Raw genomic sequence first — 23,286 nt, forward strand, 5'->3', positions numbered from 1 at the left:
TGAAGTTATTCAATGTGGTAGCTATAGAGAAATTATTTCCCTGAGGGGGGGAATCCAGATCAAGGAGGAGCTTACCCATTTAGGAATGAAATCAGGAGGCCCTTTTCCACACAAAGTAGCAACAATATGTAACACTTTCCCCGATAGGTCTTGGGGAATTAAATTCTTGTGACTGAGATTGACAGATTTTTATTCTGTAAGGTATCAGGGAATATAGAACAAAGGCAGGTACATGGAATCGAGGTACAAGTCGACCATGATCTAACTGAATGGTGGAACATCCTCTGCCTGCTCCACAGTGACATATGCAAGCTGTGATCCTGACCAATGGATTGACCACAGACCCAATTCACATTGAGACTGGGGTCAGGCAAGGCTGTGTCATCACCCCAATGCTCTTCGCGATCTCCCTTGCTGCAATGCTCCATCTCACACTCAGTAAGCTCCCCACTGGAGTGGAGCTAAATTACAGAACAAACGGAAATCTGTTCAACGTCTGCCGCCTGCAAGGTTGTCCTTCCGGGCGGCACGGTAGCACAGTGGTTAGCACTGCTGCTTCACAGCTCCAGGGTCCCGGGTTCGATTCCCGGCTCGGGTCACTGTCTGTTTGGAGTTTGCACATTCTCCTCGTGTCTGCGTGGGTTTCCTCCGGGTGCTCCGGTTTCCTCCCACAGTCCAAAGATGTGCGGGTTAGGTTGATTGGCCAGGTTAAAAATTGCCTCTGAGATGCGTGGATTAGCAGGTAAATATGTGGGGGTCGGGCCTGGGTGGGATTGTGGTCGGTGCAGACTCGATGGGCCGAATGGCCTCCTTCTGCACTGTAGGGTTTCTACCCTGTGTCATTGATCTACAGTATGCAGATGATGCTTGCATTGTGCACACTCCAAGCCAAGCCACACTCCAGGCCAAGCTCCAAGCCAGTGTCAATATCCTCGTCAAGGCATATGAGAGCATTTGTCTTACATTAAATATCTGTAAGACAAAGGTCCTCTACCAACCTTCCCCACCACAGCACAGTGCCCTGGTTATCAGCCTTGGACAATGTGAACCACTTGCCATACCGTGAGCTTACTGTCAACAAGGACAGACATTGACAACAAGGTTCAGCACCATCTTCAGTGTGCCAGAGCAGCCATTGGTCACCTGAGGAAGAGAATGTTTGAAAACCAGGACCAAGCTCATGGTCTACAGAGCAGTAGTGGTACCCACACTCTTATATCACTCAGAGAAGTGGACCATGTACAGCAGATACCTCAAAACCCCGGAGAATTACCACCAGCGCTGCCTTCACAAGATCCTGCAAATCCATTCGCAGGATAGGCGCACCAACATCAGTGTTCTCGCTCAGGCCAACATCCCCAGCATGGAAGCATTGACCACACTTGATCAGTTCCAATGGGTGGGCCACTTCATCTGGGTGCCTGACACGACACTCCCGAAACAAATGCTCTACGCAGAGCCTCAACATGGCAAATAAGTACCAGAAGGGCAGAGGAAATGTTTCAAGGACACCCTCAAAACCTCCTTGGAAAATTGCAACATCCCCTCCAACATCTGGGAATCCCTGGCCCAAGACCGCCTGAAGTGTAGCGAAAGCATCTTGGGAAGGAGCTGAACATTTCAAGTTTCATCTCCGAGAGCAAGCTGAAACCAGGCTTCGACAGCAAAAGGAGCATGTGGCAATCTGGGCACATCACCCACTCACTCCTCCAACCACCCTCTGCTCCACCTATGACAGAGATTGCAGGGCACGCATTGGACTCCTCAGTCACCTGACAACTCATTTTCTGTGCGGGAGCAAATCACCATCTACTCTGAGGGACTGCCTAAGAAGAAGAAACAGGTTAGAGGGGCTAAATGGCCCACTCATACTCCTGTTTTCCTCTGTCCTGGAAAGAACATTTGAACTGGAAGCAATTAAAGTTATTGAATTAAATCTACGCAATTCCTGCTCCTTTATTTTTCAGCGTAGCACAGCACATTACTTTCTGCTTTGCAAGGTATTCAGGAACACATGATGCACCTTGTATACTTTTATTAGATAATCTATTATGAAACAGAATACATGTAACAATTAGGAATGTCGATCATAATTATTTTATTAATTATCTTGAAAACGTGCTGTTAGTCTTGCCAAAACTGAAAAAATGAGTGCAGAAAAAAGGGAGGGTACATCTTTGTGTCATTAAAATGCACATCAATTGTTGATGAAGACTTAATACAAGCAGTTGGTCAACACTACATGTATGCCATATTGGTCCTTTACGATATGTACTTTAAACTTTAGAATAACACTGGATAACAATGAGTTCCAACATATATAACCAGTATTTTTTAAAAGAATTTTATAAATAAGTGCATGATTAAATGACAGAGTATTGTACTCATATTCTGAGAGCAAATGCTTTATATTTACATTTCTATCTAATCTTCCACACCCTTTTCTACCATTTCATTCATGATTGCCTGCTTTTAATCATCTTTTTTATGTCAACAAACGTCAGCCCGATCTCATACACCAATGGATTCAATCAACAGATGTGCTTTCGATGGAGACGTGCACACATTTTCCCCACCCCCCTCCCTCATAAAATGGATCTCTTCAACATTATGAGGCCTGGCTAAAAAGCAACTAATTTTATTTCCTGTTGAAATGGCAGATTTCAAGCACAAGCCAGCACCGGAACTCAAATATTCAGCTATAACATGAGGCTGTCGTTCCTAAGCATCTAAGTCAATCTTTACTCCAGGATGACTTGAATTATGTAGGAGTTTGAACAAGTGGTTCTCAAGTCTTCACAAGGACTAAATAAAAAGACAAACCGCAAGACATTTGTGTATCTCAAGAAAGAGCATTCTTTTGTTCCTTTATCTTACATCAGATCAGACACAGATGACAAGCAGATGAGATTTTCTATTCCATTGAAAACCCCACGATTATTTTATTGTTACATATTTTCTCCATTTGTATTTGGTTTGTAATAGTTCCGGAATTGCCTCCTACTTCAGCAAGTGTATTTTATTACTTAAAAAAAAACATTGCATGCATTGGATAAATACCAAGGAAGGTTTTCACTGGAGGACATAATTTAAAGTTAAACCTCAAATCTAAAAAATATACTTGAGAGATACACCAAAATGTGACTGGCTAATATCTGATTAGTAATTACAATGACAAGTATATTTAAAAATAAGTACTTGAAATTATATCTGGAGAAATAGCAATAATAATCTGCATATTGAACAATGGACATACTTGCAGTGACCCTTATTGACATGGCAAACAAAGTCCTCTCTTCATATCCCACTCGTGACACAGACTAGATACAATCTGTCCAGAAATGTGCAGTGAATAGTCAGTTGTTGCATCAAGTGTTGCTGTTAAACAGGTAAGAAGTGAGGATGGCATCTTCTTCCTTGCGCTCACCGAGCGGACAGTTTGACTATTGATGATACACCAACATTTGCAGCTTTGTGTAGTTGTGAGGGCCTTATATAAACCATCAGTTTCACTGGTTGCAATTTAACAGAAGGACAAGTTGTGGAGATGAGGCCCTATCAGGGAAGGTCCAAGCCAGTAGACTGCATAATCTAAATAAATATTAACATTGTAAGCTAAAGCTACAGTGCAGCTCATTCTTATGATGTCGACTCAATAATCCATATTCTGTTTACAGTACTCTTATTTCTTTCAGATTTTTAAATCAATATAGTGGTTACATTTCACCATCAGCGAGTTGTTCACACTGGGCTAAATCTTCTGTCAAGGCAAAAGTCCTTGTAGCTTTCATTCATGTCAAAGAGATAGTGCATAGCAGCGGTGCTATGTTTGTCAGTTACAGTTCCATTCTGCAGAAATTTTCCAGGAGACATCAAGTCATCATCTTCTTCATTTATCACTCCCTCTTTGTCCTGCTCTTCATTGTCCAACTCTCTGAAGTCTTGAATCAGCCTTCCTGGTTTCTGGGATAGATCTTCTGGCATGTAGATTTTGTCTGCTCTGCAGTACACATCAGGGCTGTATTGTTCTATGGTATAGTAATTGTCTTCATCTTCTTCTTGACAAGAGCTCCCCTTGGCACTCTCCCCATCAGACTGGGATGACATTTTTATTCTGCTCTTTTGGGAAAGGTCAAAAGGCTCTTCCTGCTCAAAATTGCCCATGAAATCATTCTGTACAATTCCAATCCGCCCTCTCCGTCTGAAGCCTAAAGTTAGGCACATCAACATGATCATCATTCAAGACATCACACAAAATGTTTTACAAGGCTCTATTAAACATGGTAGATAATAATTATATTCTAGTATTGAATTGCATGTTTGTCTTTCAAGTGTTTAAAATTAACGTTTCAGATTTCCATTTTAAAGTTTATTTATTAGTGTCACAAGTAGGCTTACATTAATACTGCAATGAAGTTACTGTAAAAATCTCCCAGTTGCCACACTCCGGCGCCTGTTTGGGTTCACTGAGGGAGAATTTAGCATGGCCAATGCACCTAACCAGCATGACTTTCGGACTGTGGGAGAAAACCCACACAGACACAGGGAGAACGTGGAGACTCCGCACAGACAGCGACCCAAGCTGGGAATTGAACCCGGGTCCCTGGCGCTGTGAGGCAGCAGTGCTAACCACTGTGCCACCGTGCCGCCCATTTGGTAAAGTTTTAAAACACAAAAAATAATTATTGGACATAATACATTATTAGGACAATCTTCATTGACTGAATTTTCTAAATCTCCTTGTTTTAATTTCCCTCGCTCTTTGAAGCTCTGAGATCATTGTTTATGGGGCAGGGCAGAGGGTGACATGGTGGGTGGGTGTTGTAGAGATATGGAGGCAGCCCACAGCGAGGAGACACAAGGCTGTCTTTTGAGGTCTCGGAGCACTTTTCTCCTCCTGGCCCACAGGACACCAAAGGTTAAAAAATAAAATGACTATGAGTTGACAAACCATGAACACTAGAAACCTGAATTAAAAACATCAACATTCTAGAATTGTCCGTTAGACACCACCTCACAGAAAAAAGGTTAAGCTAATGTTTCAGATACAGATCCTTCACCACCTGACACATTATAGAAATTAACCTGGTTTAAATTTCTGTTTTCTGCTCATCATTTACCAAGTTGGGAAATGAAGCAGAGCGGTATATCAAAAACAAATAGCAATACATTTAGCAGGTTTTAATTGAACTTTAAAGGGTTTTTTATTTACACCCATTGTTTCAACATGTTTTTACCCTTGTGACCTACTCTTTGATACAGGATTTGATTGTTTTATTTACCTATCTCAGGGTCACAGTAAGTACAAGTGTATTCATTCATAACTGGAACAAAAGGGAATAAAGTGCTATAAATAATAGAGCACATGGAGCTCCAGTGTTTGATGTTAATCTCTTTTTGCCTTGACACTACAGGCCGGCTGGAAATAGTTTAACCTGTCAAATTATTTCATCCCCTCTGGTCTATATTCTGATTAGAATGCAGGTTTGATTTATTTATTACTCTGACTTATTTATTTGGCCCGGATAATTGTATTTTATCATGTTTTATTACAGAAAATGCCAACAGATTATTGATAGAAAAAACAGCCAACTTAGTTCTGCTCAGGGTCAGTACATAGTTTATACTGCCAGGGTCAATAATAGTTGTCATCACTTTCCAATTCACAGCATACGCGGTCAGTAGTCAGGAGGTTTAGAGAATAAGGAAGGAAAAGGCAGACTAGTGGTAATATTTTTTATGTAAGCATTAATTAATTAATTAACTAACTAACCAACTACACCTCAGGGACTGCAGCAGTTCATGGTGGCACAGTGGTTAGCACTGCTGCTTCACAACGCCAGGGACCCGGGTTCAATTCCCGGCTTGGGTCACTGCCTGTGCAGAGTCTTCAAGTTCTCTCCGTGTCTGCATGGGTTTCCTCTGGGTGCTCTGGTTTCATCCCACATTCCAAAAGATATGCTGGTTAAGTACATTGGCCATGCTAAATTCTCCCTCTGTACTCGAATAGGCGCCTGAGTTTGGCGACTAGGGGATTTTCACAGTAACTTCATTGCAGTGTTAATGTAAGCCTACTTGTGACACTAATAAAAAAACTAAACTAAACAGTTCAAGAAGGCAGCTCACCACCTCCTTCTGAAGGGCAACAAGGGATGGGCAATAAATGCTGGCCTAGCCAGCGACACCCGTAAAAAACAATTGTTAATCAATATTAAACATTCACAATTTAATTGTAAGGAACAAATCTTATGAAGTTACTTACACAACATTTTTGTGATGGATAAGTAACTGCAACCAATGTGTGTCACTATTCTATATCTCCACGACCTGGCACCTTTCCTTTATCTGTCTTCCCTTTTTTATGTACTGCTTCATTCCTTCTTTTTGTTAAAACCTTAATAATGTTAACATGAAAACTGTTCTATGCTTTATTCTTTCCTGCAGGGTGGTTATATATCAAGAGGACCAAATATTTAACCTCATACAATGGTCCGCTGTAACAGGGAAGGCAGGATGATGTAATCCACACAAGGAAGTAGGCCAGGATGAAGTGGCAAAGATGTGGGGATAGGTTTTACAAGATAGCCTTTGAGCATTTGAAAATATTTCCACATAAACTTCCTCCGGAGGATAAGCGGGTGGAATATAGTGCATCATAAGATAGGTTGTAAATGTATTATCTAGCTTTCGCTAATCCCTTTTTCCATTCAGGTTTCTTGCTTTGCTCCATCAGCCTTCAATCTGTTGTCACCTAACTGTGCTTTGTGTCATTTTCAAAAAATATATTCTTTTGTGGGCATGGGCGTCAGTGGAAAGGCCAGCGTTTGTTGCCCATCCCTAATTGCCCTTGATTTGAGGGGCTTGCTGGGCCATTTCAGAGGGCAGTTAAGAGTCAACTGCACTGCTGTAGGTCTGGAGCCACTTGTAGGCCCAGCTGGATAAGGATGACAGATTCTCTTCCCTAAAGGAAATTAATGAACTGGATGGGTTTTTATGACAATTGACAACAGTTTTTTGAGGAGGTGATCCGGTGTGTAGACGAGGGTAGTTCAGTCGGTGAAGTTTATATGGATTTCAGCAAAGCCTTTGACAAGGTCCCACATGGGAGACTTGTAAAGAAGGTAAATTCACATGGGATACAGAGTAATTTGATAAAGTGGATTCAAAATTGGCTGAGTTGTAGGAGACAGAGGGTGATGACAGAAGGCTGCTTTAGTAACTGGAAGCCAGGGTCCAATGGCGTACCAAAGAGATCTGTGTTGGGCCCCCTATAATTCGTAATTTATATAAATGAATTGATGACTATGTGGAGGGCACATTTAGTAAGTTTACGGATGACACAAAAATTGGACGGGTGGTTAACAGTGAGGCAGAGTATCTTGGGCTACAAGAAGATATAGATGGAATAGTCAAATGGGCAGATAAGTGGCAGATGGAATTTAACCCTGAAAAGTGTGAGGTGATACACTTTGGAAGGAATAACTTGACAAGAAAGTACTCAATGAATGCCAGGACACTAGCAAGTTCTGTGGAACAAAGGGACCTTGACGTATTTGTCCACAGATCTCTGAAAGCGGAAGGGCGTGTCAGTAGAGTGGTGAAAAGGGCATTTGGGACATTTACCTTTATCAATAGAGGCATAGATTACAAAAACAGGGACGTCATGTTGGAGTTGTACAGAATTTTAGTGAGGCCACAACTAGAGTACTGTGTGCAATTCTGGTCGCCACATTATCAGAAGGGTGTGATTGCACTGGAGGGGGTGCAGAGGAGATTCACCAGGATGCTGCCTGGGATGGAACATTTACGTTATGAAGAGAGGTTGGATAGGCTTGGGTGGTTTACATTGGAGCAGAGAAGACTGAGGGGCGACCTGATCGAGGTGTACAAGATTATGAGAGACATGGACAGAGTGGGTAAGGAGCAGCTGTTCCCCTTAGTTGAAGGACCAGTCACGAGGGGTTCAATGTGAAGGGCAGGAGGTTTGGGCGGATGTGAGGAAAAACATTTTTACCCAGAGGGTGGTGACGGTCTGGAATGCGCTGCCTGGGAGGGTGGTAGAGGCGGGTTGTCTCACATCCTTTAAAAAGTATCTGGATGAGCACTTGGCACGTCATAACATTCAGGGCTATGGGCCAAGTGCTGGCAGATGGTATTAGGTGGGAGTTCAGGTGTTTCTAATGCGTCGGTGCAGACTCGATGGGCCGAAGGGCCTCTTCTGCACTGTATGATTCTATGAGTTTCATGGGGCAGAATTTTCCATTACGAGCCTAAGTCCCAAATTAGGGGCGAGATTGGGATGCTCAGTGCCCAGGACCTCCACCAGAGGCCTAGCCTTCAATGCAGGAAATGGATGCAAAGAACAAAGAACAAAGAACAATACAGCACAGGAACAGGCCCTTCGGCCCTCCAAGCCCGCGCCACTCCCTGGTCCAAACTAGACCATTCTTTTGTATCCCTCCATTCCCACTCCGTTCATATGGCTGTCTAGATAAGTCTTAAACGTTCCCAGTGTGTCCGCCTCCACCACCTTGCCTGGCAGCGCATTCCAGGCCCCCACCACCCTCTGTGTAAAATATGTCCTTCTGATATCTGTGTTAAACCTCCCCCCCTTCACCTTGAATCTATGACCCCTCGTGAACGTCACCACCGACCTGGGGAAAAGCTTCCCACCGTTCACCCTATCTATGCCTTTCATAATTTTATACACCTCTATTAAGTCTCCCCTCATCCTCCGTCTTTCCAGGGAGAACAACCCCAGTTTACCCAATCTCTCCTCATAACTAAGCCCCTCCATACCAGGCAACATCCTGGTAAACCTCCTCTGTACTCTCTCCAAAGCCTCCACGTCCTTCTGGTAGTGTGGCGACCAGAACTGGACGCAGTATTCCAAATGCGGCCGAACCAACGTTCTATACATCTGCAACATCAGACCCCAACTTTTATACTCTATGCCCCGTCCTATAAAGGCAAGCATGCCATATGCCTTCTTCACCACCTTCTCCACCTGTGACGTCACTTTCAAGGATCTGTGGACTTGCACATCCAGGTCCCTCTGCATATCTACACCCTTTATGGTTCTGCCATTTATCGTATAGCTCCTCCCTACATTATTTCTACCAAAATGCATCACTTCGCATTCATCAGGATTGAACTCCATCTGCCATTTCTTTGCCCAAATTTCCAGCCTATCTATGACCTCATCTGCTCCACCAGGGTAAGTGAACTTCTCACACCTACCTCACTGAATGGTAGAGGGGACATGGGCCTCTGTGGCAAGGGCACCAGCCATGCAACCCATGCTTCAAAGAGCTACTCAACGTGATAAAGTGATGCCTCATAGGCCCACTGCAGTCCATCTAATCTGCAGCTGGAGAGGCCACTGTGGGTCACAGCACAGCCACATGTCTGCAGCAGGATGCAGGATCAGCCAAGCTCACCGACTGCAGGGGAAGAAGTATCTACAATGTCCAATCCGGATGCGAGACTCTGGGATGTGCCATCCATGCAAGGCAGCCGCAAGGGGCGGAGGAGGAACATTAGGCAGAGGTGGGGAAGGCCCGCAACAGAGTAGCACCTGAGGCGGAGGAGTCCATCCAGCTGCTCCCTGATGAAATGGGACTGAGATGTACGTGTGTCAAGGTCTCCCTGGGGTAGCTGCAGGATGATGTGGAGATGCCGGTGTTGGACTGGGGTAAACACAGTAAGAAGTCTCACAACACCAGGTTAAAGTCCAACAGGTTTATTTGGTAGCAAAAGCCACTAGCTTCTTGGCCTTTTGGCTAAGATCAAGTGTAGTCTGCAGATGCTGCACTTGGTAGTGGCCATTAGGTTGCATTTAAGCTTCATATGAAGCAATTTTTAAAAGCGGTATCTCGGCCTTTTGGCTAATATGCAAATGAGATCAAGCCTGGGGGGGCGGAGACGTCTGCCTACTCCAATCAGCTTGGCTCATGTAGATCAGGCCCAAGACAGGGTAGAGGATTGCATGCCCTGTCTTGTCAGCCTGGATCGGAAATGTCTCAACTTGTTGAGACTCTGAATTGGACTTGATTTGATTGAATTGGAAAAGTATTTTTAAAAAAGCCACTAGCTTTCGGAGCACTGCTCCTTCGTCAGGTAAGTGGGAGTTCTGTTCACAAACAGGGCATATAAAGACACAAACTCAATTTACAAAATAATGGTTGGAATGCGAGTCTTTACAGGTAATCAAGTCTTAAAGGTACAGACAATGTGAGTGGAGAGAGGGTTAAGCACAGGTTAAAGGGATGTGTATTGTCTCCAGACAGGACAGTTAGTGAGATTTTGCAAGCCCAGGCAAGTCGTGGGGGTTACAGATAGTGTGATGTGAACCCAACATCCCTGTTGAGGCCATCCTCATGTGTGCGGAACTTGGCTATCACTCTCTGCTCAGCGACTCTGCGCTGTCGTGTGTCGTGAAGGCCGCCGAAGATCAGAGGCTGAAAGCCTGTGACTGCTGAAGTGTTCCCCAATAGGAAGAGAACACTCTTGCCTGGTGATTGTCGAGTGGTGTTCATTCATCCGTTGTCATAGCGTCTGCATTAGAGTCGCTGAGCAGAAACTGATAGCCAAGTTCCGCACACATGAGGACGGCCTCAACCGGGATCTTGGGTGCATGTCACACTATCTGAAACCCCCACAACTTGCCTGGGCTTGCAAAATCTCACTAGCTGTCCTGTCTGGAGACAATACACATCTCTTTAACCTGTGCTTAACCCTCTCTCCACTCACATTGTCTGTATCTTTGCGACTTGATTACCTGTAAAGACTCGCATTCCAACCATTATTTTGTAAATTGAGTTTGTGTCTTTATATGCCCTGTTTGTGAACAGAATTCCCACTCACCTGACGAAGGAGCAGCGCTCCGAAAGCTTGTGTGGCTTTTGCTACCAAATAAACCTGTTGGACTTTAACCTGGTGTTGTTAGACTCCTTACTGTAGTTGCAGGATGCCAAATGGGTGAGTTTTTGCCGTGGTTTTTGTAAGAGGAGGATGGACAGCTTGACCTCCTCCAAGGTGGTCTTCCCCCTTAAGGAGTCAGGCCGAGGGCCTCAGAAACTCAAAAGGGGGGGGGGGGGTGTGGGGAGGGGGGCTGGACAGATGTTAGACACCCTGAAACCTACAATCAGGATGCTCGGAAGGCACTCAGCTGTCCAGGCTTGGAAAAAAATCTTCAGAACATTAAAAAAGATTTTGTTTGTCATTTCCTTTGAACATTTTTTCACTTTATCAAAAGAATTGAAAATGGAGGAAAAAAGGTCGGTTTGGTTGACAGTCAACCATCATCCAATTGAATATCAAGTCCTTTTGCTTTCCAATTGGCATAGGAAGGTAATATGCCACCAGGATGGATGTGCTGGCCAGCAGCAGGAGGGGGAATAAGAGCAGGCGGGGGGGGGGATGTGGATGTGGAGGGGGAGAGGGAGGATGAGCAGCAGCTCGAAGAGCAGGAGCAAACATTGAACAATGTTGTGTCTGGTTCTCAGAGCCTCAGAGAGAAAAGCATCCCTGAGCATTTCATTTCATAGAATCCCAACAGTGCAGGAGGAGGCCATTCGGCCCAGTGAGTCTGCACCGGCCATAATCCCACCCAGGCCCTCTTCCCCTAACCCCTCCTATTTACCATGCTAATGCCCCTGACACTAGGGTTAATTTAGCCTGGCCAATCAACCTAACCCACACATCTTTGGGCTGTGAGAGGAAACTGGAGCACCCGGAGGAAACCCACACAGACACGGGGAGAATGTGAAGACTCTGCACAGACAGTGACCCGAGGCCGGAATTGAACCCGGGTCCCTGGCACTGTGAGGCTACAGTGCTAACCACTGTGTCGCCCCAATTTCAATCATCCCTTCCATCCCCAACAGACCACAAATCCATATTCCTCACTAATCCTGTTATCCTTGAAACCACCATCCAGTTGTCCCCCTTTAGCTCAATCTTATGGAGCTCAGCTTCACTTAACAAATGAAAGCATCAACACTGAATTCAGAGAGAAAACAAATACATCCAACGTCTCAATTCCATCTGTGTAGTTAATGTAAATGCAATGCTTTAGTGCCTGTTTCTCATATTCATTTACCTACCCCAATGCTCCTCAAACCTACACAACCTCAGATTCTGCATTTCTTCAGCAAATCCCAGTTATAGTGAGTTAAATAAAATCCCATTGTCAGTGGCATATAGAAAAATGATTTTTATAAAATCCTTTTCAACTGCTTCTGTGGTGGAAGATTTTATTAGGTAGCATTGCCATTCTATTCACTGTGGAACCTTCCGAGAGCAGGAGAGAAGGAGGGAAAAGTTGATGAGACAAAGAAAAGAAAGAAACAGAGAGTGTGGTAAAGAGAGAAAGGGAAGAGAAACAAAGCAGGAGAAAGAGGAAAGAGAGGGAAGGGAAAAGAGGGAAACAATGTGGACCAAGAAAGGAGAGAAAAGACAAAAGGGAAGACGCAATAACAGGAAAGACGGAGGAGAGTGAGAGAGAACTTTCAAAGTATTCAATGCACTGTATCATTCCGGTCAAAACATTTTTCTATTATATGAGTTTACCACATTCTGAAAAGAAGTCTCTACATTTCATTAAAACCTGCATTCTTACTTTGTGAATCAGGCCCTCCATCCATGACTCCGTGTTTAACCTTCATATGACGGGTAAGATTTCCCTTCAGGGTGAATTTGCTGGGACAATACAGACATTTGAATGGTTTGCTGTCAGAGTGCAGGTGCATGTGTCCCATCAAGTTGTGCATCCGGTTAAACTCCTTTCCACACAGCTGGCAATAAAGATGAAAAATAATTTTCATTAGTATTGATCATTAATATCAAAGAAAACAGTATTCTATTGAGATGTTAAACAAGACAAGGATAGCTCTAGGACTGGAGAAGAGCAAAAAGAAATGTTGCTAAGGCTTAAGTCATAGAGGTTTACATGTCCTTGCCACCCTTTTTATTTTAAACCCCTAAGCTAGTCCCAATTGCCTGCATTTGGCCCATATCCCTCGATACCCATCTTACTCATGTAACTGTCTAAACGCTTTTTAAAAGACAAAATTGTACCCGCCTCTACTACTACCTCTGGCAGCTTGTTCCAGACACTCACCACCCTCTGTGTGAAAGAATTGCCCCTCTGGACCCTTTTGTATCTCTCCCCTCTCACCTTAAACCTATGCCCTCTAGTTTTAGACTCTCCTACCTTTGGGAAAAGATATTGACTATCTAGCTGATCTATGCCCCTCATTATTTTATAAACCTCTATAAGACCACCCCTCAGCCTCCTACGCTCCAGGGAAAAAACTCCCAGTCTATCCAGCCTCTCATTATAACTCAAACCATCAAGTCCTGGTAGCATCCTAGTAAATCTTTTCTCTGCACTCTTTCTAGTTTAATAATATCCTTTCTATAATAAGGTGGCCAGAACTGTACACAGTATTCCAAGTGTGGCCTTACCAATGTCTTGTGCAGAAGGCAGAGAGTGGCTGTGGAGGGGTCTTTCTCTGCATGGAGGTCAGTGACCAGTGGAGTGCCCCAGGGATCTGTTCTGGGACCCTTGCTGTTTGTCATTTTCATAAATGACCTGGATGAGGAAGTGGAGGGATGGGTTGGTAAGTTTTGCTGACGACACCAAGGTAGGTGGTGTTGTGGATAGTTTGGAGGGATGTCAGAAGTTGCAGCGAGACATAGATAGAATGCAAGACTGGGCGGAGAAGTGGCAGATGGACTTCAACCCGGATAAGTGTGTGGTGATCCATTTTGGCAGATCCAATGGGATGAAGCAGCAGTATAATATGAAGGGTACCATTCTTAGCAGTGTAGAGGATCAGAAGGACCTTGGGGTCCGGGTCCATAGGACTCTTAAATCGGCCTCGCAGGTGGAGGATGCAGTCAAGAAGGCGTACGGCGTACTGGCCTTCATTAATCGAGGGATTGAGTTTAGGAGTCGGGAGATAATGCTGCAGCTTTATAGGACCCTGGTTAGACCCCACTTGGAGTACTGCGCGCAGTTCTGGTCACCTCATTACAGGAAAGATGTTGAAGCCATTGAAAGGGTGCAGAGGAGATTTACAAGGATGTTGCCTGGATTGGGGGGCATGCCTTATGAGGATAGGTTGAGGGAGCTTGGTCTCTTCTCCCTGGAGAGACGAAGGATGAGAGGTGACCTGATAGAGGTTTACAAGATGTTGAGAGGTCTGGATAGGGTAGACTCTCAGAGGCTATTTCCAAGGGCTGAAATGGTTGCTACGAGAGGACACAGGTTTAAGGTGCTGGGGGGTAGGTACAGAGGAGATGTCAGGGGTAAGTTTTTCACTCAGAGGGTGGTGGGTGAGTGGAATCGGCTGACGTCGGTGGTGGTGGAGGCAAACTCGTTGGGGTCTTTTAAGAGACTTCTGGATGAGTACATGGGATTTAATGGGATTGAGGGCTATAGATAGGCCTAGAGGTGGGGATGTGATCGGCGCAACTTGTGGGCCGAAGGGCATGTTTGTGCTGTGGCTTTCTATGTTCTATGTTCTATGTTCAACAAGACATTCCAACTCCTGTACTCAATGTTCTGACTGATGAAACCAAGCATGCCGAATGCCTTCTTCACCACTCTGTCCACCTGTGACTCCACTTTCAAGGAGCTATGAACCTGTATCCCTAGATCTCTTTGTTCTGTAACTCTCCCCAACGCCCTACCATTAACTGAGTAAGTCCTGCCCTGGTTCAATCTACCAAAATGCATCACCTCGCATTTATCTAGATTAAACTCCATCTGCCATTCATCAGCCTACTGGCCCAATTGATCAAGATTCCGTTGCAATCGGAGATAACTTTCTTCACTGTCCACCATGCCACCAACCTTGGTGTCATCTGCAAACTTACTAACCATGTCTTCAATATTCTCATCCAAATCATTAATATAAATGACAAATAACAGTGGACCCAGCACCGATCCCTAAGGCACACCACTGGTCACAGGTCACCAGTTTGAAAAACAACCCTCTACAACCACTCTCTGGCTTCTGTCATCAAGCCAATTTTGTATCCAAGTTTAAGGCCTACAACAAAACTTCTGAGTTTTATTGACAGCAACAGGGCAGCTCTTGATGGCTGGGACTTCTGCCCCTGGGTCCTTGACCCTGGGGAAGGCCTGTTGCTGTCCAGTTAAGTGCCTGGATGGCATATGATGCAGTGGGTCACCTCACAATGATGCGATATGGGGCACTCATTGGCTTTCCAGCCAGTGTGAGAGAGCTGACACCTCCAAGAAATTTACCCCATTATACCTCAGATCTGAAAAATGGTGTAGAGACAGTATTTTCTGACTGTTCTTTAAGCTACACACTGGCACATGTTAAAACTCCTAGACATACCTATCTATTTATCGAGATATCCAACAGGTTATCTATCTCTTTATATATCCTTATAATATCTAGCAGTACATCTATTTTTGCTTGATACCTATCTCTCTCAATTGTGCTGAATTGCACCAGAAATGAAGAGAAATGTGGTGAGGAAATTTGCTGCCAAAAATCTCCACCCCCTCCTCTTTTCAGGAAGGGACTTGATTGTCCACTTGGTCATCCCTTTGCTTCTAAAGACATTGATGGTGAGGGCAGTGTTGCGGAGGGGGGGGAGGGGGGGAACATTGACCATTGACAAAGTGGGTGGGCAGATCAGAAAATTATCCAATTCCCTTGCCTCCTGCCCCAAGTGCCATCAATCCAAGGAGAAGAATCAATCGGTATCCTGGGATGGCAGCAGAAAGCCTGCTAATGGCACGTTCGGTGGGGAATGGGCCTAGCAGCACAGACTTATGCCTCTCTTCTACACAACTGCTCTTTTGTTGTAGGCCTTAAATTAAACTATAGTGGACACCTTCAGGAACCTTCTTCACCCCTTTAATTACCATTTGGGTTTTTTTCTCCCCTTTATTGGGGAGGTGTGATTTCCCTGACTGTCAATGGCAGCTTCTCTCTCTTTTTGCCAGAGATCTTACTGAGCTATTTGGTAAGCTGTGACCCAGGAGAATGGGCATAGCAAGCTGGGCCGAGAATTGGGGATTCTGACTACCCGACCTCCAGCAGCAACCTTGCCCCGGAAGGATGTTCAGCCCACATCTGAACCTGTGTGACCATAAGACCATAAGATACAGGAACAGAATTAGGCCATCTAGTCTGCTCTGCCATTTGATCATAGCCGATATGTTTCTCAACCCATTCTCATTCTCTCGCCCTTTCCCCATAACCTTTGATCCCCTTGCCAATCAAGAAGATTGTAGATTGGGAAATTTGGGAAAATTAGCCGGAGGACCTCAAGTGAGATGGAAGTGGCTCGCACGTGGTCTCTGGGCTATGTTGTGAGTTTCATTGTCTCAGTTATTGTGTAATTAGAGAAAACCAAAGTTTTAGTCCCTATTGTTTGAAACACAAGCTTGTTGGCTGAAATATTACTAACTACCAAGGTTGTTTTTATTTGCTGTTACAACCTAGTACTTTAAAATGACTGTAACTCAATGTCAATTTGCCAATCTTCAGGCAGAGACACTGAGTAGAAATCAGGAACTTTTTTCACAGGTCACAGATGAGTCACCCAATACTGCACTTGACCACCTCCTGGTGGTTGATTTGCATTGACAAGGAGCTGCCCGGAAACTGCTACAACATGAGAGAAAGACTTCATACAAAGGAAGAAAGTACTGATATCTTATTGAGGAACTCCAACTTGAGGACCAGAAATCTCCGGCATTAGTAAGCCCTTGAACATTTCTTTGAAAATATCTCCTGGAACGCTGCAATTATCTGAATAAATATATTAACGATAGTTTAAGTAGCATTTCCACCATCTGCAGTCAGTGATCCAATTTCAATTTGTGTGATTTTTACAACCCACGTTAAGAGGCAACCATCAAACTTCTAAATTTAGTCCTAAATCCCAAAGTTTCAAACCTCTGGGAGTAGGAGGTTATGAAACAATGCTGCTTTCCACACCATGAATTCTTTTGGCGAGATTTCCGTGTTCTCAGAGAGAGAGGGAGCAAGCCTGTGCACTATCCAAAAGGACCGTGAGAAAACAGGAAGTTTTAAGGAGTACAAGAGAAAGCGAGATGAAATCTATTTGCAGAAAGTTCCCCGGGGACATGAAACTATTGTTAAGCAGGCAGTCAGTGCAGCGATATCCTTCCTTCTGCTGAAGAGGAGCTTCATGCCAAAAGGCATCTATCTGGTCACTGTTTTAACCCCTACCAGGGTCAGACACAAGTCTAAGCCTATCTTCATTCATTCTTTAATCAGCTGATAACATGTTTTAAAATCAAGCCCAAATTGATGTTCATTGTCAAACGGTTAGATATACATTAAGAATCTTCAGAATGTTGTTAACCCTTTGTTTTTTCTAACTTACAAAACGCATTTTCTCTTGTACAACACAATTTTTGTATTGATTTTCTAACGTTGAATAATTAATTGCAGCAATGGCAGATGAAATATGTATTAACTGCAGTACTGATGTAAATAGCATCTCAATTTCTGTCAATATAAGGATTTAAAAGTATGGTATGTACTTGTTAGCTCACCATGTAGGTTAGCTAAAAAAACATTCATTTTTTTATCTCTATGCAAGTCGCAGATAAGCACTACCCTTATTTCCAGTCTTTTCAAATAAGAACGGTACTTATATATGCCCTCAAAATGGTTGAAAAGAATGTGACTCGGTCACAGTAACAAGTAAGGTTTTGGATCTTGTTCTCAATAAGTGACTTGCTCTTGGAGGGGTTTGATAATCTTTACGTGATCTAGCCTCATGTGTTCTTTTAAATCCAGTGCTTTCTATGCTTGGAGCATAACAGCACACATAACAGTTTGTCAAGACTATTTGGAGTCTGTTATATATTTGCATACTAATGTGGTTTAACATGTTAAAATGTTAATATTTGGCAGTGTGATTTCACCCCATCAGTTGGGTACTGGTCAGTTCTCTGCTTCTGAAAGTTATTGCTTTGGGTAATTGATAATTGGCTGATCATTAATAAGTTCCCAGTTTGTCTGTCTGTTTCTCCATTTTGTATCAGTCTTTTATAATAGCCTGCAGACATGTATTGTTATTTTGCACAGATATTATCCTCCATTGTAAATGTTCATAATTAAATGAAGCTGTTCTTGTGTCAATAACACCTTTTTCACAAGGTGAGATTGTGATAATGATTTGTTTAGTTCATATATATTAAAAGGCAATTTCAGTTTCATGTACCATGTGATTCATTTGCATGCGATAGGCAAAGATTTGGAATTAAATCCAGGATGGTTCTGAATTTTTAAAAGTATATGAAAAGCAGTTCTGCAAAAGATTTGAGCAGATGTTCAAAAAGCTATCTGTAGAAAATAATAATCTTCTAAGTATGTAGTGAGGCCTCAGAAACTTGGCAAATACAAGTCCATACAACTTTTGATTTCAATCTTCATTTTAAAAGCTTCATGTCATCAGTATGCTCGGGTCACCAGATAATCTTTGCAGAACTCCCCCATACAGAAAATAAATCTACTTTTAGAAAGTGTATTTAGAATCAGTTATGCATTTAGTAACTGAATGATATGTCAATCCTTATTTGTGTCACTGTGTTTGGCTGAGTTTCAGTAAGGTTGATGTTGATAGCCTCAGGCACTATTCATTTCACCCTCATCACCTACCTATCGATAATTCTTATCAATCACAACTCATACTTAACATTCATAGTGTTGCCTTACTCTCACATTCTTAATGCTACTGGGAATCTCACACTCACATCTCACAGCTTACAACCATACCAGCTATCCAACTATGACAGCTACATCACCCAAGCAGATCATGTGGCACTCACTAACACTTCCCTCTCTCTTGCAGGAAATGGTAGCGCACAACTGGAGATAGCTGGAGCTAATCGGACATGGAGTTGGCGTAAACTCCCATGGAGGAGATAGAAACATAGAAAGTAGGAGCAGGAGTGGGCCCTTCGGCCCTTCAAGCCTGCTCCGCCATTCATTATGATAATGGCTGATCTTCCAACTCAATAGCCTGATCCCGCCTTCCCCCCATCCTAATCCCACCTTCCACCAATGGCCCCCGACGATGGTGCTGTCAGTTTTGGAAGTCTATTGTCGAGGCCATGGCCAGTGGCAGGGCTGAAAATATTGAAGATGGGGGTATTTTAATAATCTTCGTTTACCCCTCATGAAAATGTACTGCGACTGTACCTGGACCTTTTTATAGGTAGCCCATTGTTCAGATATGGCTTTTGCTGACAATCCTCGATTCCAATTTGCCAGGGTCAGGTCTGTTCTAACCCCATTGATGTTGGCCTTCCCGTAATTAATGATTTTTACTCTGGATTCATCCTTGTCCTTTTCCACAGCTAACCTAAATATTATGAATGCTATGGACACTGTTAACTAATTGGTATCCTATTCACTTACTTGACCCATTTTAGAACACCCTGGTTCCAACAATTCTGCCAAGTTAGTTGAAACCGTCCCAAAGAGCACAAACAAATCACCTACAAAAACATTAGAACCAGCTCCACAGATCCTTAAAAGTGGCAGTAGAGATGGAAAAGGTGAAGAAAACATATGGCATGCTTGCCTACATCAGCCGAGGCATCGAGTGTAAAAGTTGGCAAATTATGTTACAGTTATATAAGACATTGGTTAGGCCACATTTGGGATACTGTGTTCAATTCTGGTCACCACACTACCAGAAGGTCGTGGTAGCTTTGGAGAGAGTACAGGAAAGGTTTATCACGATGTTGCCTGGTATGGACGGTATTAGCTATGAGGAGAGATTGAATAAATTGGGATTATTCTCCCTGGAAAAACGAGGACTGAGGAGCGACCTGATAGAAGTTTATAAAATTATGAGGGACATAAATAAGGTGAACAGTTGGAATTTTTTCCCAGAGCAGAAATGGCAATTACAAAGGGGCACAAGTTCAAGATAAGGGGAGAAAGGTTCAGTGGAGATGTGCGGGGAAGTGTTTTACACAGAGGATGGTGGGAGCTTGGAATGCACTGCCAACTGAGGTGGTTGAGGCAGATACGTTAGTGACATTTAAAATTTATCTGGATAGGCACACGAACAGATGGGGAATAGAGGCTTACAGGCAGTTGGTCTAGATTGGACAACGTGATTGGTGCAAGCTTGGTGGGCCGAAGGGCCTCTTCCTGTGCTGTACTGCTCTTTGTTCCTGTCCTTTGTTCAGCTCTTCCAGTGCAACCTGTCCAACCTGTGCCATAGAACCCCTATAGTCCAAAAGGAGGTTATTTGCCCCATCAAATCTGCACCTTCTCTCTCTTCTACCCAGGCCCACCCCGACTATCCCCGTAACCCTGCACATTTCCATTGGCATAATCCACCTAACTTACACTTCTTTGGAAACTAAGGGGCAATTTAGCATGGCCAATCCATCTAACCTGCACATCTTTGCACAGTGGGAGAAAACCGGAGCACCTGGAGGAATCCCACGCAGACACTGGGAGGACATACAAACTCTACACAGACAGTGACCCAAGGCCGGAATCGAACCCAGGTCCCTAGTACTGTGAGGCAGCAGTGCCAACCACTGTGTCGCCCAAATGTACAGGTTACTTTTCCTCCAGAACTGGTCCCAGTCCCAGGAATCAAAAGTTCTCCTTCCTCCAGCGAATCTGGCAGCCACTTATTCACCTGCTCATCCTTCTATTTCTGTATTCACTTGAACATGGTACTCGGATTAACCTGGAGATTACTACCTTTGAGGTACTGCTTGCCAGTTCTATTTTAGTTCCCTAAACTTTGCCCACAGGACCTCCTCCCTCTTCTAACAGCCTACTGCTGCACTCATATCTGGCAGCAACTGATTTGTGTCAAGATTTAAAGTCAGTAAAAAGTATCTCAGGATCTGCCTACCAGCTTGTACGAATGATGGAAAGCACTAACCAACTGTAAAATTGTATCAACAGCAGAAAATAAAACAGCCAACAACTAACGTGTAGATAGTTCATGATTCCTTTAAATAGTTCTGATGGGAGTGTGGGGCAGATGTGGGCAGATGTGAGGGAGAGGATTCCTTCCAGCTGTTTAATGTGTGTAAACACCTGAGATTAAGAGAGGGCTTTGGCTGGTGTGTTGCGTTCCAAAATGGCAATGTTGGCAGCAAATCAGTGTGGCATGCAGATTGAGGTCGTGATCTGCCTGCTTTGCTTACTTCCGCCAGACTAGTAATCTTACCAAGATGCCGCCCAATGCAACTCATGGCACACATGATTGGATGCCATTTTGGTCCTCAAATGGCACCCCTAACGCTCAAACCACAGGTGTTACCCAGCCCAAATTTTTGCCCATGTCATCCAGTTCTGGCATATGTCTCTGGTTATAATCCTTCCATCCATCCTCGCTGAACTCTGTAACTCTGCAGAATGGGGAATCAAACCTGGACAACAGCACGCTAGGATATTTCAGATTAATGCCTCCAAAGAGAGCTTCCGTCTGTCATCTTATTGCTTTCTTTACAAATTTCCCTCATTTATGGCATATCTAAGTTTAACAGTTTAATTTCATGACCCTTCCCAATGTAGCAAGTCACTTTATATCATATTGTGTAAATTATATGTGATAATAACATTCCATTTCCTTGGCCACATTTAGTCTGTTCACTAGTCCGACTAAAATCTAATTGACATTTCTGTTCTGTTGGATCTAGTGTAAAATGTTTGACATGGTTATTGCTGACAATCAAATCTAATCATCTGAGTTATGTGTGCAACTGGAAAATTGGATTATTGCTGTCAAATTACTGCCATGCCATCATGAGTTACTGCATCATTTAGAAGGAACAGTCTGTTAGTCTGCACAATGAATTCAAACCAACCTTGCATTTGAAAGGTTTGATGTCAGAGTGGACAATCATGTGTGCTTTCAATGTTTGCTTCTGCACAAAGCTTTTGAAGCAAAGGTGACACTGGTAGGCACGGATGTTGGTGTGAATCAGGACATGACGCTTCATGTTTGCCAGCAATGTAAACTCACGTCCACAGATTCCACATTTATGCTCCTTCACACCCTGAAACAAGAAACAAAAAGGGGAAACAGTTTAGTGCAGGAACTCCCCTGGTGGATCTCATTCTGTGCTTCACAAATACATGGATACCATGTAATTTTCCTATCTTGTTGACTCTGAAAAATTGATTTGAAATCAAAACCACAAAGAAGAAGTGAAAGCTAGAAAACGCTTCTGTTTAGTTCTTGTTTTCCCCGCTCCTATTCTAAAGGCACTGACAGATGAAGCAGTGCATACCACTCCCAATGATTATTCTTCATGTGTGAGTTCAGACCCAAGGGTTTGACATTCTGTCCTGGCACGCACTTCATCTCCAATATTACAGCTGGAGCGGGGGTGGGGGTGGGGGGGGCTACAGGTTAATGTGGAGCCCAGATTTGAACAAAAAAAAGTACAGCACAGGAACAGATCTTTCAGTCTCCAAGTCTGTGCCAATCATGATGGCCTAACTGAACTAAAAAAAAACCTTCTGCCCTTACTCGGTCCGTATCCGTCTATTCCCTCCTTATTCATGTACCCATCCAGATGCTTCTTAAATGTTGCTAATGTGCCCGCTTCCACCACCTTCTCTGGCAATGCGTTCCAAGCACCCACCACTCTCTGAATGAAAAACTTCCCCTGCACATCTCAGATAAAAGATTAGAGACTGTGGACTGTGGGCAAGTGATTGGGAAATTCCAGTGGAAAGGATGAGAGGTGAGGAGGACAGATCCTCCCCTTGGTCCTTTATGTTTAGGGGGGGATGTGCTGATGAGTTCCACAGCTGATGTAAAATTCAGCCCAGTCTACAAACTGAAAGGCCCAAAAGACCCTGAGCCGCTGAGAGCGGGTGTAGATTCCATTATCCAAGTACTCTAACTTCACTGCCAGCCGTGGTATCAATCTCACTTCTGTCAGAAAGTCACCAGTTCAAGTCTGACTCCAAAAGCATGAACACATAATGCTGCCTAGTTGGCCAGTGCAGTGCTGCGCTGTCAAAGGTGTTGTCTTTCAGATGAGATGTTAATCTGAAGCTGCTCTCTCAGGTTCAATGCCGGGGTGCATTGAAGTACCGCCCTGGCACATCCCGAGCACCGTCGGATGGGAAATTCTCCTCTGCTGATTGGCCATTCATTCTGCTGTTCCACATCTGGTTATGATATTGGTAGTGACAGGAAGACATGACCGGAGGTCTGTCTGAGAGGCGGCAGGCGGGCAGGACCTGGTGCTGGGAGGTT

At 43.9% G+C, this 23,286-nt stretch overlaps 1 protein-coding gene across 1 annotated transcript in view; it reads right to left on the minus strand.

The window, feature by feature from the left end:
- Nucleotides 1-2,026: 2,026 nt before the first annotated feature.
- The window catches only part of znf366 (zinc finger protein 366), a 58,146-nt gene continuing 36,886 nt past the window's right edge, over nucleotides 2,027-23,286 (minus strand). Inside the window, exons 4-6 of the mRNA XM_078214891.1 lie at nucleotides 21,881-22,072; nucleotides 12,623-12,797; nucleotides 2,027-4,208 (exon numbers count right to left, since the gene is read on the minus strand). Of these exons, the coding sequence (XP_078071017.1) occupies nucleotides 3,742-4,208; nucleotides 12,623-12,797; nucleotides 21,881-22,072 (834 nt within the window). The 3' untranslated portion in view covers nucleotides 2,027-3,741. The remainder of the gene's footprint in view (nucleotides 4,209-12,622; nucleotides 12,798-21,880; nucleotides 22,073-23,286) is intronic.

This window comes from Mustelus asterias, chromosome 6 (assembly GCF_964213995.1).
Source record: "Mustelus asterias chromosome 6, sMusAst1.hap1.1, whole genome shotgun sequence".
Classification (NCBI taxonomy): domain Eukaryota; kingdom Metazoa; phylum Chordata; class Chondrichthyes; order Carcharhiniformes; family Triakidae; genus Mustelus; species Mustelus asterias.